Below are 15423 nucleotides of genomic sequence, written 5' to 3'. Positions count from 1 at the left end.
AGGAAGGGTGAGAGGAAAAGAGCAATTACCTCAGATGCATACACAGACATTTGGTAGCAGAGCGAAATACAAAATGAATAATAAAATACACAAATTCACACACACACACACACACACACACACACACACACACACACACACACACACACACACACACACACACACACACACACACACACACACACACAGAGCCCATGATAATGTAATAGTTAAAATAGCTGTTATTACATTCTTGTGTGCAGTGGAGATTAGTGACAGGATGTGACTGTGCTGATAAGATGTATAGGAATGCAGACTAAGAAAAGCCACTCACAAAGCACCCAACTGCATTTCCACATACAGTACACGTTCTGTATGTTCTTTTCTATGAAATCATTTACTGTGTTAAGCTGTTATACACCCCAAAACCTTTATGCAATAATTTATGATTTAAGGACAGATTGGTTGACAGACAGGTTGTTGGATTTCTCTAGATCAGAAACAATGGAGGGTAGACCAACTTACATTAAACCAATTATCACTGGAGCTCATCCTTTTGCTATAACTGCAAAATTAAGTGTACAGTAACACTACTTATTGATATTGCTGTGCCAGTTGCCAGTATTGCTTCTGTTTTTTTATGTGGCACCCAACTCCCAACAGCTTGTTTTTTTAGTTTCCTCAGTCACTTAACTTTCTAAGGAAAACTTTGTATTGAAACTTTGTCCAACGGTCCTAATAAATGCTTCTTAACAAGAAACGTCTACAGCTGCAGACTTCAATAAAAAAGCTTAAACGTAATGGAAGAAAAAGTATTGAGATTTACCTTTGATGTTGCTGCTTGTTGCCTCATTCAACAAGCCAGATGAAGATGATCCCATAATTGATCTATTTACCTTCTTCCCAGATAACAAAAATTAAGAATCAAAATTTCGTTTCTCACATATGTAAACACAGGAAACCTATACCTAATATCAACACGATTAACTGCTCTACTGTGTAAGGCTTCGTTGCTCATCACTTTTGCTTCATTCTCTATGTGTGTGTGAGTCAGTGTGTGGTGAGCTGGGCGGGACGATACTTATGAGATAAAGTCTGTCACAGCAGCCCAACATCTGCATTAAAAACACGTCGGCCCGTTCCAAAAAGTGAGGAAATTTGTGTTTGGTAGATTATTTCTTTGTTGTAACAATGCTTCTTGTCAACAAATCTTATACTGTTGGAAAGCCAGTCCCTTTTAAATGGTGCCATATTTGTAAGGAACTTACATTTGTGGGATGAGCAGCAGAGCTGAGTATGTGGGTTGCGCCCATGAAAAGATCTCACATTGGGCCCTTAAAACAGACCAAACTAACCCCGGAGAATTTCTATAACCACACCTCCATCACACAAATGATCTATTCACACTTTAATCAACTATGCTTTATTTTACACCCTGAACATGGGAGATAAATAATCACTGTAATATCTCCTCATACTTAAAAAAATAATTGAAACTTTGTAATATTTGCACCTTTCAGACACTTGAACGACTTCTAGCAGCATTGTTTTACTTTTTAACGTGTTATAGTTATTGTTCTTAGGGCTTATACTGTCTTAAAGTGATCTTTTTGGATTATGGAATTAAAAATTATACTGTCATTAATGATAAACTGTAAACATACAATAAATCTGAATTACTTTGTTGGCATGACTTTAAAATGAGGATGTAATAGTTCTTCTCAATTCTTATAACATTATAATTTGTCTAACCTGACATTAAAAATGTTTTAATGTTTTTAATGCTAGCGTGACAACAGTGATGTCACATGAATTTACAATGAATCTGTTGATATCAAATTTTTCTACTGTGTCGATGGGAAAGGCGCTAAGTATTGCACGAAAGTTGAGTCTTTCTTACCATGATACAATTTTTTTAGAAAATAGGGTCGTATTCAGATCGTACCAATGAAAGGGATTAATAAGATACATTTATACATAAAACACAAATATGTTCAAAATGATATTCTTCACTGAATTCCTTTAACAGCTGGTTTAATTTCACTCGTTCTCAAACTGTGAGGTGTGCTCACCTTTCTGTTCAGAGCTCTCCTCACTCGTACCAGGTTTCGGGGCAGGACAGAATCATTAATGTATACAAAGAGGGGGAAAGGCGGTCTGGATGTTACCAAATACCAAGAAAATACAATGAAGTAGTTATTGTAATAAGCACACTGTGAATTATTCTCTCAGTGATAGCTTACATTAATTAATTAATATGAATAAAAATAATTCATGTTCTAATATATTTTAGGGCCCCTGTCAGTCATTGAGTTTGCGAAAGCAGGATACTTAAATGATCATGTTTGTTAGGGCTAAGCAAGCTTCAAACATTAAGATGCAAAAAAACGAAACAAAATCTTTATTTAAAAGCATTTTGATCAGATATATCAGTATCTGAGGTGACCAGTGCAGAGGAGGACCCAGAAGTGGAATTTACAGGAGAGGGCAGTTGTTGAACATTAAAGTGAGAGAAATCTCTTCCAAAAATAATATATTTCTCCAAAAATAAGAACTCAATGTGATATGACCCAGGAAACCTTTAATTAACGTGATCTCGGTGAGAAAAGAGTTCCCATGATTTTCTCTCCAGAAGAGTATTTCACACTAACCTTAAATACAGAAATCCCTGCTACATTCTCAATATATCAAAAAACATTTAAAACATTTAAAACAATAAAACACTACAGAAGACAACTACACCTACATACAATCAATAGCAGAACATATGCTTAAAGGCAATCACACCTTTCTTAAAGAATGTAATTACCAGGTTGGTAGGTCAAAGAGAGCTGATTCAGGAATTCCTGAAATATAGAGCCAGTTTCCCCCCTTTCTGCTTTTAATTACTCCTGTTATAAAGATAAGTTTACCAAAATTCCCTTGCACCTGCGCTGTAAAAGTCAGAAGACTAAAAAAGCGCTTTACAAACTCAAGTCCATTTACCATTTACTGTTTATGGGATTTTATACATGTATGTAATGTTGTGAAATTCATGCAAAAATAATAGTGATAATAGCCTGATTTCCACAGACTATAATTGGAATGTCAGACAAGAATCCAGCAGTAGACCTCAGAAACCTGACTCATTGACCGACCATTGATCTTAACATCTAATGCAGTTAATGCAGGATGCTGACCAGAAGAGAAACATATAAACAACGTTTTTTTAATGATCAGTGTCAAAAACAAATTCTCAAGCCAACGTCCAATGAGTAGTCTGAAATGAAACTCGCTGTTCACACATGCAGCTCAGCTTGAAAAGGTGAGGACATTTTAAGAATGCAGTGCATCTTTTAAAGAGGCTATAGAGAGAATATGATTTTAATTAATTACATATTCATCTGATCAAGTTCTGGTTTGTACTTTTTGTAAGAAATAGAATAAAAATAATCATCACATGAGAAGAATAACTGCAGCATTTCTTGGTAGCTTTTGACCTCTTAACATTTCTACCAGCTGATTAATGTTTTACCTTCCACTCCTGTAATGTGTGTAGAACCAATTCATTAGAAATATAACTGAAATGAACTTTGATGTGATTTCTCTGTCAGTCGTTGATGGATGAAGCTCTCCTCAGCTTGCAGATTTTCTCCACCCACAAGATGGTGGAGATTCATCCTCTGTGGATCATCAGGACACAGCTGCTCCTCTCTGCACCACCAGCGTCCTGATCGCTCACATTCTGTCAGAGATCATCAGCCCAGCTAATGAGAGAAGAACAGAGAAATCATCATTCATTTTCTACACTAACTCCCTTCATCAGCTGGAAGTCATCAGATTCCCCCACAGAGCTGTAACAAAGCTCCGCCCCCTCTTCACCTTTGTACTTTGACAGTGAACCACAGAACAGTTTTCTATTGGTGTCTGAGTGAGTGATTTTACATTGAGTTATGGGAGCTTCACGTCCACACACACTCAGAGACACACACAGCGTTGGTCTGTCCTACTTTCACCTCAGAGAACAAAACAACCTCCAGGCTTTGGTTGACCCCACACAGTCTTTGTTAGATAGAAACCTGAGCAGAAAACATTTGTTCAGAAAGAGATGAACTATAGAAAATATGCTTTATGACAGGACATGAGGAAAATACAGAGAAAGATCTGTTCACAACAGAAAGCAAACAGAGGAGCTCCAGGCCTGTAGGGGCGCTACTTTGAACTAAGTTTTAGAAATCCTTTTCACAGAGATTTAATTGTCAAAGGGAGCAATGATGACAGAGCTCCGCAGCAGGTTATGTTCACGTTAAGAAATCAACCTGTGAAAATCTCCGCCCATTGACCAATCAGATCTCTTGATGGTGGAGCTCTGTGAGCTGATGGAGAGAGCGGAGGGGGGAGAGAGAGAGCAACAAACACTTCAATGTGTTTTCGTTACTGCAGCGCTTTAGCTGTGGTATTAAGGTAAAATTAGCTGTTTCTTTCAGGAAGTTGGTTTTTGTTATTGTTTGGATGTTTACTTACACCCGTGAGGAACTACTGCACTGCAGGCAGCCAGAGTTCCCTCTGCCATCTCCAAAAGTTTTCAGAAGACTCCTCCATTGTTGGATGCATCATGGATGATGATGAGGTGGAGTACAGAGGACTGATAGAGAGCTTTTTTACAAGTACCTTGCGGTCCACATCAATAGTAAACTGGACTGGTGTAACAACACCGACCCCGACTCAGATCTTTCAGTATCTGCAACAGACTCCTGAAGACCTTCTACCAGCCTGTGGTGGCCAGCGCACTCTTCTTTGCTGTGGTGTGCTGGTGGGGTGGCATTATTACTGGTGAGCACAGCAGGATCAACAAGCCTTTGAGGAAGGCATGCACTGTTGTTGACCTTTATCTCATAACTGGTCACTTTAAATTCAACTTGCCACTTAATATGTCTCAATGTCCTGTATAGTTTTTAGTGTATCATTAAGATTTTAATTGGTGCCATATATATATATATATATATATATATATATATATATATATATATATATATATATATATATATATAGTTTATTCAGAATTTGTTAGATATGACGACCTGACGATATGACTCACTTATGATTGTGATACGTTATATGAAGCTAAGCCCCTTTTATGTGGACATGCTCTCTGAAACTCTGGGTTTACTTATCAGGTTGACAACCAGCTTCTTGTGACTGTTCAGCACGATCTCTTATGTCAGGGTAAGTGAAGCCAGGTTACATAAAATAAACCCTGGGTATGTTGAACTCGCTCTGTAGTAGAGGCCCCAGAAAAGGATTTCTCCAACAAGAAACAACAAGAATCTAAATATATTTGTGACCTGATACATGGAGGATTTAGTAAAGAACACTGGGATACTGACCTCAGAGTCTGGAGGCGATAGTTTGGATTCTTCTTAAGATCACACAGCAGCTTCACTCCTGAATCCTGCAACTTATTGTAGTTCAGGTACAGCTCTCTGAGATGGGAGGGGTTGGACTTCAGAGCTGAGGCCAGAGAAGAACAGCTAATCTCTGACAAACTGCAGAGACTCAATCTGAATAAAGAATAAATGAAGAAGAACAATAATGTATAATCCTCTCACATGTGTTCAGGTTAGGATGAGTATCACAACATCACTAAATCCTCCAAATGTCAGCACAACATTGATACAGCTGTTCATGTGCACAGATGAATAACAGGCTGCCGATCTCAGTCAGCTCTGATGTTAGTACATTTATCAAATCAGACATTATTGAATCCAAAGTCTTCATGATTTCACTTCTTAATAGAACCAGAGGAAACCAGAGGCTTCATGTGCACGTTGTTCAACTTTACTTCACATAGTCATAAAACATTTTTCACATCAAATCTCTAAATTATTCAGCAACTGATGTTGCTCCACTGTCAATATGGATTGAAAGAATACAAATTAATGTCACAGTCAGTGATCTGACCTCAGAGTCTGCAGTCTGCAGTTTGGACTCTGAAAATAGTCACACAGCAGCTTCACTCCTAAATCCTGCAGCTTGTTCTCACTCAGGTCCAGCTCTCTGAGATGGGAGGGGTTGGACTTCAGAGCTGAGGCCAGATAAGAACAGCTGATCTCTGACAAACTGCAGTCACTCAATCTGAACAAAGAATAAAAGATGTTAATACTAGTCAGTACACGAGCTGCAGCGTTCTGGACTAGTTGAAGAGTCTTTAGAGACCCACCATAGCACCCCGACAAAAGAGAATTACAATAATCCAATCTGGAGGTAACAAATGCATGAACTAGTTTTTCTGCATCATTTTGCGAAAGGATATTCCTGATCTTGGATATATTACGAAGGTGAAAATAGGCTGTTATTGAAATTTGCCTGATGTGAGCGCTAAAGGACATATCTTGATCAAATAGAACTCCTAGATTCCTAACAGTGGTGCTAGATGCCAGGCTGATGTCATTAAGAACAGTCAAATGACTAGAAAAAGTCTCTCTGAGGTTTTTAGGGCCTAGCACAATAACTTCAGTCTTGTCTGAGTTAAGTAGCAAAAAATTTCTGGTCATTCAGGTCCTAACGTCCTTAAGGCACGTTTCTAGCTTACATAACTAACTGGTGCCATCGGGCCTTATTGATACATAAAGCTGAGTATCATCTGCATAACAATGAAACTGTAAGGAGTGTTTCCTAATAATATTTCCCAGAGGAAGCATATATAATGTAAAGAGAATTGGTCCCAGCACTGAACCTTGTGGGACTCCATGGCAAACTTTGGTGTGCATAGAGGACTTATCATTAACATGTACAAACTGAGATCGGTCTGATAAGTAGGATTCAAACCAACTTAAAGCAGTCCCTGTAATTCCAAGTAAATGTTCTAGTCTGTATAATAGGATCTGATGGTCAATGGTGTCAAAAGCAGCAATAAGATCTAACAAGACGAGAACAGAGAGAAGTCCCCTGTCTGAAGCTAAAAGTAGATCGTTTGTAACTTTAACTAGTGCAGTCTCAGTGCTATGGTGGACTCTAAATCCTGACTGAAACTCCTCAAATAAACAAAAAAAAAAGTGTGAGAAAGTCACACAGCTGATTAGCTACCACTTTCTCCAGGATCTTTGAGATAAAAGGAAGGTTGGATATAGGCCTATAGTTAGCTAGATTTCTTGAATCTAGAGTAGGTTTTTTGAGTAGAGGTTTGATTACCGCTACTTTAAATGACTGTGGTACATAGCCTGCCAGTAAAGACATATTGATCATATCTAATATAGAGTTGCTAACTAAGGGAAAGAGTTCCTTAAACAGCTTGGTCGGGATTGGGTCTAAAAGACAGGTTGACGGTTTCGACGCAGAAATAATTGAATTTAGCTCTGAAAGGTCGATTTGAGAAAAACAGTCTAGACTAATATCTGGTCCTGGAACTGTCTCTGCCGTATCAGACGTATCTGCACCAGGTAAGGGCAGGAGGTTACTAATTTTTTCTCTGATGTCTTGAATTTTGTTGTTGAAAAAGCTAAGGAAATCATTATTGCTGAAGGCTAAAGGAATACAAGGCTCAATGGAGCTATGACTCTGTCAGCCTGGCTACAGTGCTGAAAAGGTATCTAGGATTGCTTTTGTTTTCTTCGATTAGAGAGGAGTAGTAGGCAGCTCGAGCGTGATGTGAAGCCTTTATATATTTTCTATGACTATCCTGCCAGAATAAACAAGATTCTACCGTTTTGGTTGAGCGCCATATTCTTTCAAAATTTTGCGACGATTGTTTTAGAGTACGGGTTTCTGAGTTGAACCATGGACCTATTCTCTGCCGTTTGATAACCTTCTGTTTTAGGGGAGCAATCGAATCAAGAGTAACTCTCAGCGAATTCACTGCACTATCAACAAACTGATCTAGCTGAGAGGGACTAAAGCTATCAGAAGAGTTTCCAACTGGGTTGAAACACGGGACTGAATCAAAAGCAGCTGAAATAGCTTCCTTAAATCTAGCTACAGCACTATCAGATAAACTTCTAGAGAGCACATTTTTATTAAGCAGAGATAATTCTGGTAGGACAAAGTCGAAAGTAATAAGGAAATGGTCTGATAGAAGAGGATTTTCTAGGAAAACTAAGGTTTTGGATTTCAATGCCATAAGCTAAAACAAGATCCAGGGTGTGGTTAAAATGATGAGTAGGTTCGTTTACACCCTGGGTGAAATCAATAGAGTCTAACAGTGACATGAAAGCTGTGCTAAGGCTATCATTATCAACATCCACATGGATATTGAAGTCACCTACAACAATTATTCTATCACTGCTAAGGACTAAATTTGATAAAAATTCTGCAAATTCAGATAGAAATTCAGAATATGGGCCAGGAGGGCGGTAAACTACAACAACTAGAACTGGCTGAAAGGTTCTAGAGACTGGATGTGAAAGACTAAGAACAAGGCTTTCAAAAGAAGAAAAATTCAGCTTTGGTCAAGGGTTAACTAGAAGACTAGAATTATAAATAGCTGCTACTCCACCACCTCGTCCGGTGTCTCGAGGTATATGATACTAAAATGACAGGGAGGAGTGGATTCATTTAAACTAACATATTCATCTTGACGCAGCCAGGTTTCAGTCAAAGAAAGTAAATCAATATGCTGATCTGATATCAGATCATTAGCTAAAAGAGAGTTGGATGCTAAGGACCTAATGTTCAAAAACCCGCAGTAAATTTTCTGATTTTTTTGCAAAATCGTATTCGTAGCTTTGATTCTAATGAGAATTTGACGATTTACAACTTTTTTTTCTACGTTTGGATGACTTATAAAAACGGGTCTGGGCCAGGGGACAGACACAGTACCTATAGTATAACTACAGTTAAATTCAGAATTACAGCTATAGTGACTGGGAGACAGATCTAAGGGAGGCGCAGAGAAGCGTGTAAGACTGCAGCTCTGCCTCCTGGTCTGAACTCTGTGTTGTTGTCAAGGTTTTGGACTAATAACCTCTGCTATGTTTCTAGATAATAGAGCTGCACCGTCCAAAGTAGGATGGATGCCGTCTCTAGCTAGCAGACCAGGTTTTCCCCCCAAAAAAAACACGTGCCGTCATTATTGGATTTGTTACTAAAGGACAGTTCATGGAGGTTTGTCAGAGGTGTCTCTACCTTCCTAAATGTCTTTGTGCTGCTCTTCACTCTATCTGTGTATTTCATATAAAGCCTGGTTTGGAAGTTAAAGGTGATGAGAGGCTCATGAACTGTTTGTTATTATCACCACACATTCTTTAAACCTGTGAGCCGTAAAGGAAGCCTTTATTAGATCACAGGCACGACCATCTAACAATTTAATGAGTAATGAAGGCAGGCAGGAAAAACACAACAGGACGCCCAGAAACATGTGATTAGCAGACCCTCTTCAGTGGACTCAGGAGGTCAGTGGGGGCTGGGAGTAGAGCTGCTGCTAATGTTAACTTGTTTCATGGTGCTCAGCTTGTTTTTAGGTTAGAATTAACACAGTGTTCTTCATTCCTGAAGTGTTTAACAGTATCACAGACTCAAAGAAAGAAAAGGTGTCTGACCTCAGAGTCTCCAGTCTACAGTTTGGACTCTGCAGATAATCACACAGCAGCTTCACTCCTGCATCCTGCAGGTTGTTGATGCTCAGGTCCAGCTCTCTGAAATGGGAGGGATTTGACTTCAGAGCTGAGGCCAGAGAAGAACAGCTGATCTCTGACAAACTGCACCATCTCAATCTGAATAAATGAAGAAGAAAGATATGTATAATCCAATCCAAACCTGTGTTCAGGTTGTCAGGTGTATCTCAGCATCACTTTGTCCTGATGAATACAATTTTCTCTAAATGATTAGAGGAGCATTTCTGATTGTGTATTCACAAAATCTAAATTCTCCAAATGTCAGCACAACATTCATACAGCTCTTCATGCGCACAGATAAATACCAGGCTGCTGATCTCAGTCAGCTCTGGGATGTTAGTACATTTATCAAATCAGACATTATTGAATCAAAAGTCTTCATGATTTCACTTCTTAACAGAACCAGAGGCATAAAACCATAAAAACATTTTCACATCAAATCTCTAAATTATTCAGCAACTTGAAAAACAATTGAGGATGTGGATTGAAATGATATAAATGAACGAAACAGTCAGTGATCTGACCTCAGAGTCTCCAGTCTGCAGTTTGGACTCTGAAGATAATCACACAGCAGCTTCACCCCTGAATCCTGCAGCTCATTGACACACAGGTCCAGTTCTCTGAGATGGGAGGGGTTAGACTTCAGAGCTGAGGCTAGAGAAGAACAGCTGATCTCTGATATACTGCAGACACTCAATCTGAATAAAGAATAAAAGACGTGAATGTAGATGACAGTGAGCTTTATGCATGAATGTGCAATGTTGTCCACATGAACACACTGATGTGATCATCAGCTGTTAATTTCAACATTAAAGGACTTTATTAGGATGCATTAATACTTTAGTTCTTCCTGATCATTCTTAGATTCAAACACTCAGAGCTCCTGTGAGGAACTTTCATTACGTATCCATTTTGGCGCCCCCTGTGGACAAATTGAAACCTCTTATCTCTTTACTCGTCTTGTCCTGTATAGTATTCCCTAACAAAAAAATCCTCATGTTTTCATTGAACTCTATAAACTACAAGTCAGTGTGAATCTCTTCTGTAGGAAATGTCAATAAAGTCTTTTCCAGACAGCGTCCTGTAATTCTCCTCATGTGACAGCGACCAGGTGGAAACAGGCAGACTTTCAAAAGGACTTTATAATGTTGTTGGTCTAATTGTGTTTAACCAGTCATCAAGAGAAATCAAGATTAATTTTAGTCTGTTTCATCAGCAGATCTAACCCCCTCACAGTATGTTTCAAATCAGAGAGTTGATTTTGATATATGATCTTAAATGATTAAAATGAGGTAAGAAGACTAAAACACACACATTTAGTTTGTGTATTTCATATTGAGCTTGTTTGGATGTTAAGAAACAATGATTAGCAGACCCTCTTCAATGGAATCAGGAGGTCAGTGGGGGCTGGGAGCAGAGCTGCTGCTAATGTTAGCTTGTTTCATGGTGGTCAGCTTGTTTTTAGGTTAGGATTCCCACAGGGTTCATCATGCTCAGGTTTTTAACAGCAGCATAGACTCAAAAAAAGAAAAGGTGTCTAACCTCAGAGTCTCCAGTCTGCAGTTTGGACTCTGCAGATAATCACACAGCAGCTTCAGTCCTGAATCCTGCAGCTTGTTATCACTCAGGTCCAGCTCTCTGAGATGGGAGGGGTTGGACTTCAGAGCGGAGGCCAGAGAAGAACAGCTGCTCTCTGACAAACTGCATTCCCTCAATCTGAATAAAAAATAAATGAAGAAGAAAAATATGTATAATGTATAATCCACTCACATGTGTTTAGGTTGTGATGAGGATCTCAACATCAATTTGTCCTGTTTCTCTAAATAATTAGAGGATCATTTCTGATTGTGTATTCAAAATCACAATCCTCCAAATGTCAGCACAACCTTCATACAGCGCTTTATGTGCACAGATGAATAACAGGCTGCTGATCTCAGTCAGCTCTGTGATGTTAGTACAATTATCAAATCAGACATTATTGAGTTCTTAACAGAACCAGAGGCTTCATGTGCACGTTGTTTTCCATCTTCATGAAGAGTTTGAAACTTTTCTCCACATTATCAGAAATCTTTGCATGAAGATGATTCCTAATTCTGGAATACTTTGACAGGATATAGAAACCTTTTAAAATTCGTTCTAAATCAGCGATACTCAACCCATGGCTCTCCGGCCACATGTGGCTCTTTTAAGACCTAATGGGAGAAAAAACACGCTCAACTCCCTATTATCGTCAAACGACTGGGTACAGCAAGATTAGAATACACCTTTGGAATGCTGTCCTTATTGTTTTTCTATTTTAAGACCAAGCCTTATTGAAATACAAATCCCCAAAAATGTATTGAAAAACGGAAACATTTCCTTTTTGAAAGTCACATTACAATGTTTCCATGCCCATGTATAAACCCCTTCCCCAAAGTATAATTACTGACCTTTTTTAAATCTGTATATCATTAAATGCACTGATTGATTGTGTTTCTTTTATTAACTCTTCATTCAGAGCTGGAATCCTGCATTGGCGTGACTCTTTGGCCTGTGTTAGACTGTTTATGACTCTTATCTCTGTTTGAATGCTAACCACACCACCCAGCTGATGGAGTTAACTCTGGACCAGTTACATCAGCACTGACATCATCTTGTAACGTAGCTGGTATAGTTGTAGAAGCTAGTGGCAGGTAGCAATTAGCAGAAGTCCTGGGATAGCTGGTTAGAAGAAGGATGTCAGAGATCAACAAATGTTTCTATTTCACACTCGAAACATAACAGAGACACCACTTGGTAGAGCTATTTGGTACAACAACAATATTCAGACTGTTACTGTCACAGCCCTGCTCTGCCTCTCAATACTTTTCCATTCAGACTCCCTTCCTCTTACTCTATCTATCAGCCACAACCACCTCATCAGCTCACCTGCTCTCTCAGCTGCAGCTGATCAGTAATCAAGCCCCTACATAAGCTGCTGCTCCAAACTTTCTCATTGCCAGATTGTCATTACATTCTACCTGTCTTTCCAGCATTTTCCCTTGGATTGATCTCCCGGTACTGACCCTGCCTGCCTTGGACTCACCTTCTCCGTCAAATCCCCGGTAATTACCTCAGCCTTCTGTCCCCGATCACGAGTGTTGCTTCAGCGAATTCTGGTTCCTGTTAGCCTGTTTTCCCGGCTGAGTGTGGATTACCTGTTTTTTCTGTTCAAAGTGAGTTTTCCTGTGTTCGTTCTGCACAATCAGTTCTGGACTCCGCATTCCTGTGCCACGCGAGGCTAATTTCCCCAGCCGGCTAAAAGAGACATTGTTCATTACCTGTGTTCGTATTTGTATCATCTGCTGCTGAGAAATCAAGTGTGTGACTTTATCTGCCAGTTTCCTGTCATGCTGCAATTGAGTCCATACACTACCCGTTACAGTACGATCTTGCCAATCATGGACCCTTGCGCACACCTCTTCACCACAGTCCCGTTTTGAGAGGATTGAGGTGATCCTCCAGCAGCGTGAGGCACACATAGCCAACACCGCTGCTCAGGTACGTCAGTCTCTACACTGGAGAACCTGAAGGCGCATTCAGGCAAGGAGACAGGAGCGACGCAAGGGGGAGACAGGTTGCCGCTCTTCCACCAGCCTCAAGGCCCTTCAACAGCTACCAGCATCATGTCAGGGCTACAACCCGGGGGAACTGAACCCATGCAGGTTCACACCTGAGGAGTGTGAGCGCCGTCCCCAGGGGAATCTCTGCCTCTACTGTGGCCGTCTAAGGTGCTGGCAGGAACAGGTTTAGGCAGAGGAACATGACCAATACCAAACTGCAGAGTGAGGTGGTCGTCAATTATCAATTATAATTACGTCAGAACCAGAGTCTATAAAGGTGGCCAGAGTCTGGGGACCGTCAGGCAGGAGAAGTCAGGCCTGGCACAGGGGGCATTTATCGGGTAAAAAGTCTGAAGTACGACTCACCAAATATTTCCCCGTTATTGGTGAGTCCGCCCTTTTGCTGGACACCGGGACATCTAAAATCTGGAATATGGAGGTAGTAAAAATGCCAAGGAATGGTCCTTCTCTGTGATTTTGAATTGTTTGTTGCAGTGATTTTTTAATTTTCTATTTTAATATTTCTTCCCTCTGTCATGATGCTTTTGATATTGTGTGAAGCATTTTGAATTGCCTTGTTGTTGAAATGTGCTATATAAATAAACTTGGCAAGGCTACCTCTCTTCCTCCGCACCACCCATATGACTGCGCCATCGACCTGCTACCCGGGACGACCCCCTCCAGGGTTCGTCTTTATTCCCTGTCTGCTCCTGAGAGAGAGGCCATATATAAATGACTAATTGGCTTCTGGCATCATCCGCCCTACATCTTCGCCGGCCAGGGGCCAGTTTTTTCTTTGTCAAGAAGAGGGACACCACCCTATGGCCCTGTATTGACGACTGGGGCCTCAGTGACATTACGGTAAAGAACCGTTATCCCCTTCTCCTCATCTCCACAGTGTTCAAGCTACTGGAGGGGGCCACAGTCTTCACTAAGTTAGAGTTATGTAACACCTTCCACTTGGTCCGCATCAGGGAGGGCGACGAGTGGAAGACCTCCTTTAATACTCCCACCGGACATTACGAAACCTGGTCATGCCCTTTGGACTTACCAATTCCCCGGCCATTTTCCCGGCTCTGGTTAACAACATCCTACTGGACATGCTAAACAAGCATGTCTTTGTATACCTGGACAACGTCCTGATTTTTTCCCGGACCATGGACGAACACGTGCACCACATACAGGCGGTGTTACTGAGATTCTCGGAGAACTCACTCTTTGTGATAGCTGAGAAGTGTGAGTTCCACTCTCCCTCTGTCTCTGTGTCGGCCGCAACCTCTTGGCCCATCCCTGATTCCCGCAAGCAGCTCCAATGGTTCCTTGGCTCAGCCAATTTTTACCAGACGTTCATCCGACGATGCAGCATGCTTGCCTCCCCCGTCACAGCCTTGACCTCCTCTAAGGTGCCATTCCAGTGGTCCCCCTCGGCTGAGGAGGCCTTCCAGATCCTTAAGGCCCAGTTTGGGGTGGCTGTAGCTCAGTTGGTAGAGTCTTCGCCTCTCAACCAGAAGGTCAAGGGTTCGAGCCCCAGCTGGGCAACATGTCCAATGTGTCCTTGGGCAAGACACTTAACCCTGCATTGCTCCCGCTGCTTCGGTGGCGGTGTATGAATGTGATTAGTTACTTGTGATGGATGATACTACATAGCGATCATCACTACCGTCAGTGTGTGAATGGGTGGGTGTGACATGTGGTGTAAAAGCACTTTGAGTAGTTGGAAGACTAGCAAAGTGCTATATAAGCTCAAGTCCATTTACCATTTACCTCTGCCCCCATCATCCAAGTCCCTGACTCTGAGAGACAGTTTGTGGTGGAGGTGGATGCCTCCGATGTTGGGGTGGTGTCCATCCTGTCTCAGCGGGCCCCCTACAACCAGAAGCTTCACCCCTGTGCCTACTTCTCCAGACGATTAACCCTAGCTGAGAGAAACTACGACATCAGCAACCGAAGGCTCTTAGCAGTTAACTTGGCTCTGGAGGAGCCAAGTTAACCAGCCTGTCACTGGTTGGAGGAGACTAAACAAATATTATTGTCTGGACTGACCACAAGAACCTTAAGTATATCCAGACTGCTAAGAGACTGAATTCCTGACAAGCCAGGTGGTCCCTCTTCTCCCGCTTCAATTTCTGGAGAGGGAGGACATTGCTGGTCCTGACACCATTCTCATGTCTGGCCACTCAATGACCTGGGAGGTGGAGGCAAGAGTCAAGGAGGACCTGGAGGATCAACCTGGACCCAGTTCCTGCCCTTCCGACCGCCTGTCCATTCCTCAGTCT

The 15423-nt window shown here is 41.1% G+C and overlaps 1 protein-coding gene across 6 annotated transcripts in view; it reads right to left on the bottom strand.

The window, feature by feature from the left end:
* Positions 1–2365: 2365 nt before the first annotated feature.
* LOC109993909 (NACHT, LRR and PYD domains-containing protein 12) overlaps positions 2366–15423 on the bottom strand; it is a 30741-nt gene continuing 17683 nt past the window's right edge. For 5 of the 6 annotated variants that reach the window (XM_065954420.1, XM_065954422.1, XM_065954419.1 and 2 more), the window contains 6 exons: positions 11109–11282; positions 10091–10264; positions 9492–9665; positions 5920–6093; positions 5346–5519; positions 2366–3725 (listed from right to left, as the gene is read on the bottom strand). In XM_065954420.1, the coding sequence (XP_065810492.1) occupies positions 3707–3725; positions 5346–5519; positions 5920–6093; positions 9492–9665; positions 10091–10264; positions 11109–11282 (889 nt within the window). In that variant the 3' untranslated portion in view covers positions 2366–3706. The remainder of the gene's footprint in view (positions 3726–5345; positions 5520–5919; positions 6094–9491; positions 9666–10090; positions 10265–11108; positions 11283–15423) is intronic. The other variant, XM_020647049.3, reaches the window with a different exon arrangement.

Source organism: Labrus bergylta, chromosome 4, assembly GCF_963930695.1.
Source record: "Labrus bergylta chromosome 4, fLabBer1.1, whole genome shotgun sequence".
Taxonomy (NCBI): Eukaryota; Metazoa; Chordata; class Actinopteri; order Labriformes; family Labridae; genus Labrus; species Labrus bergylta.
The sequence above is the reverse complement of the archived record's forward strand: the minus strand, read 5'-3'. Positions and strand labels throughout refer to the sequence as shown.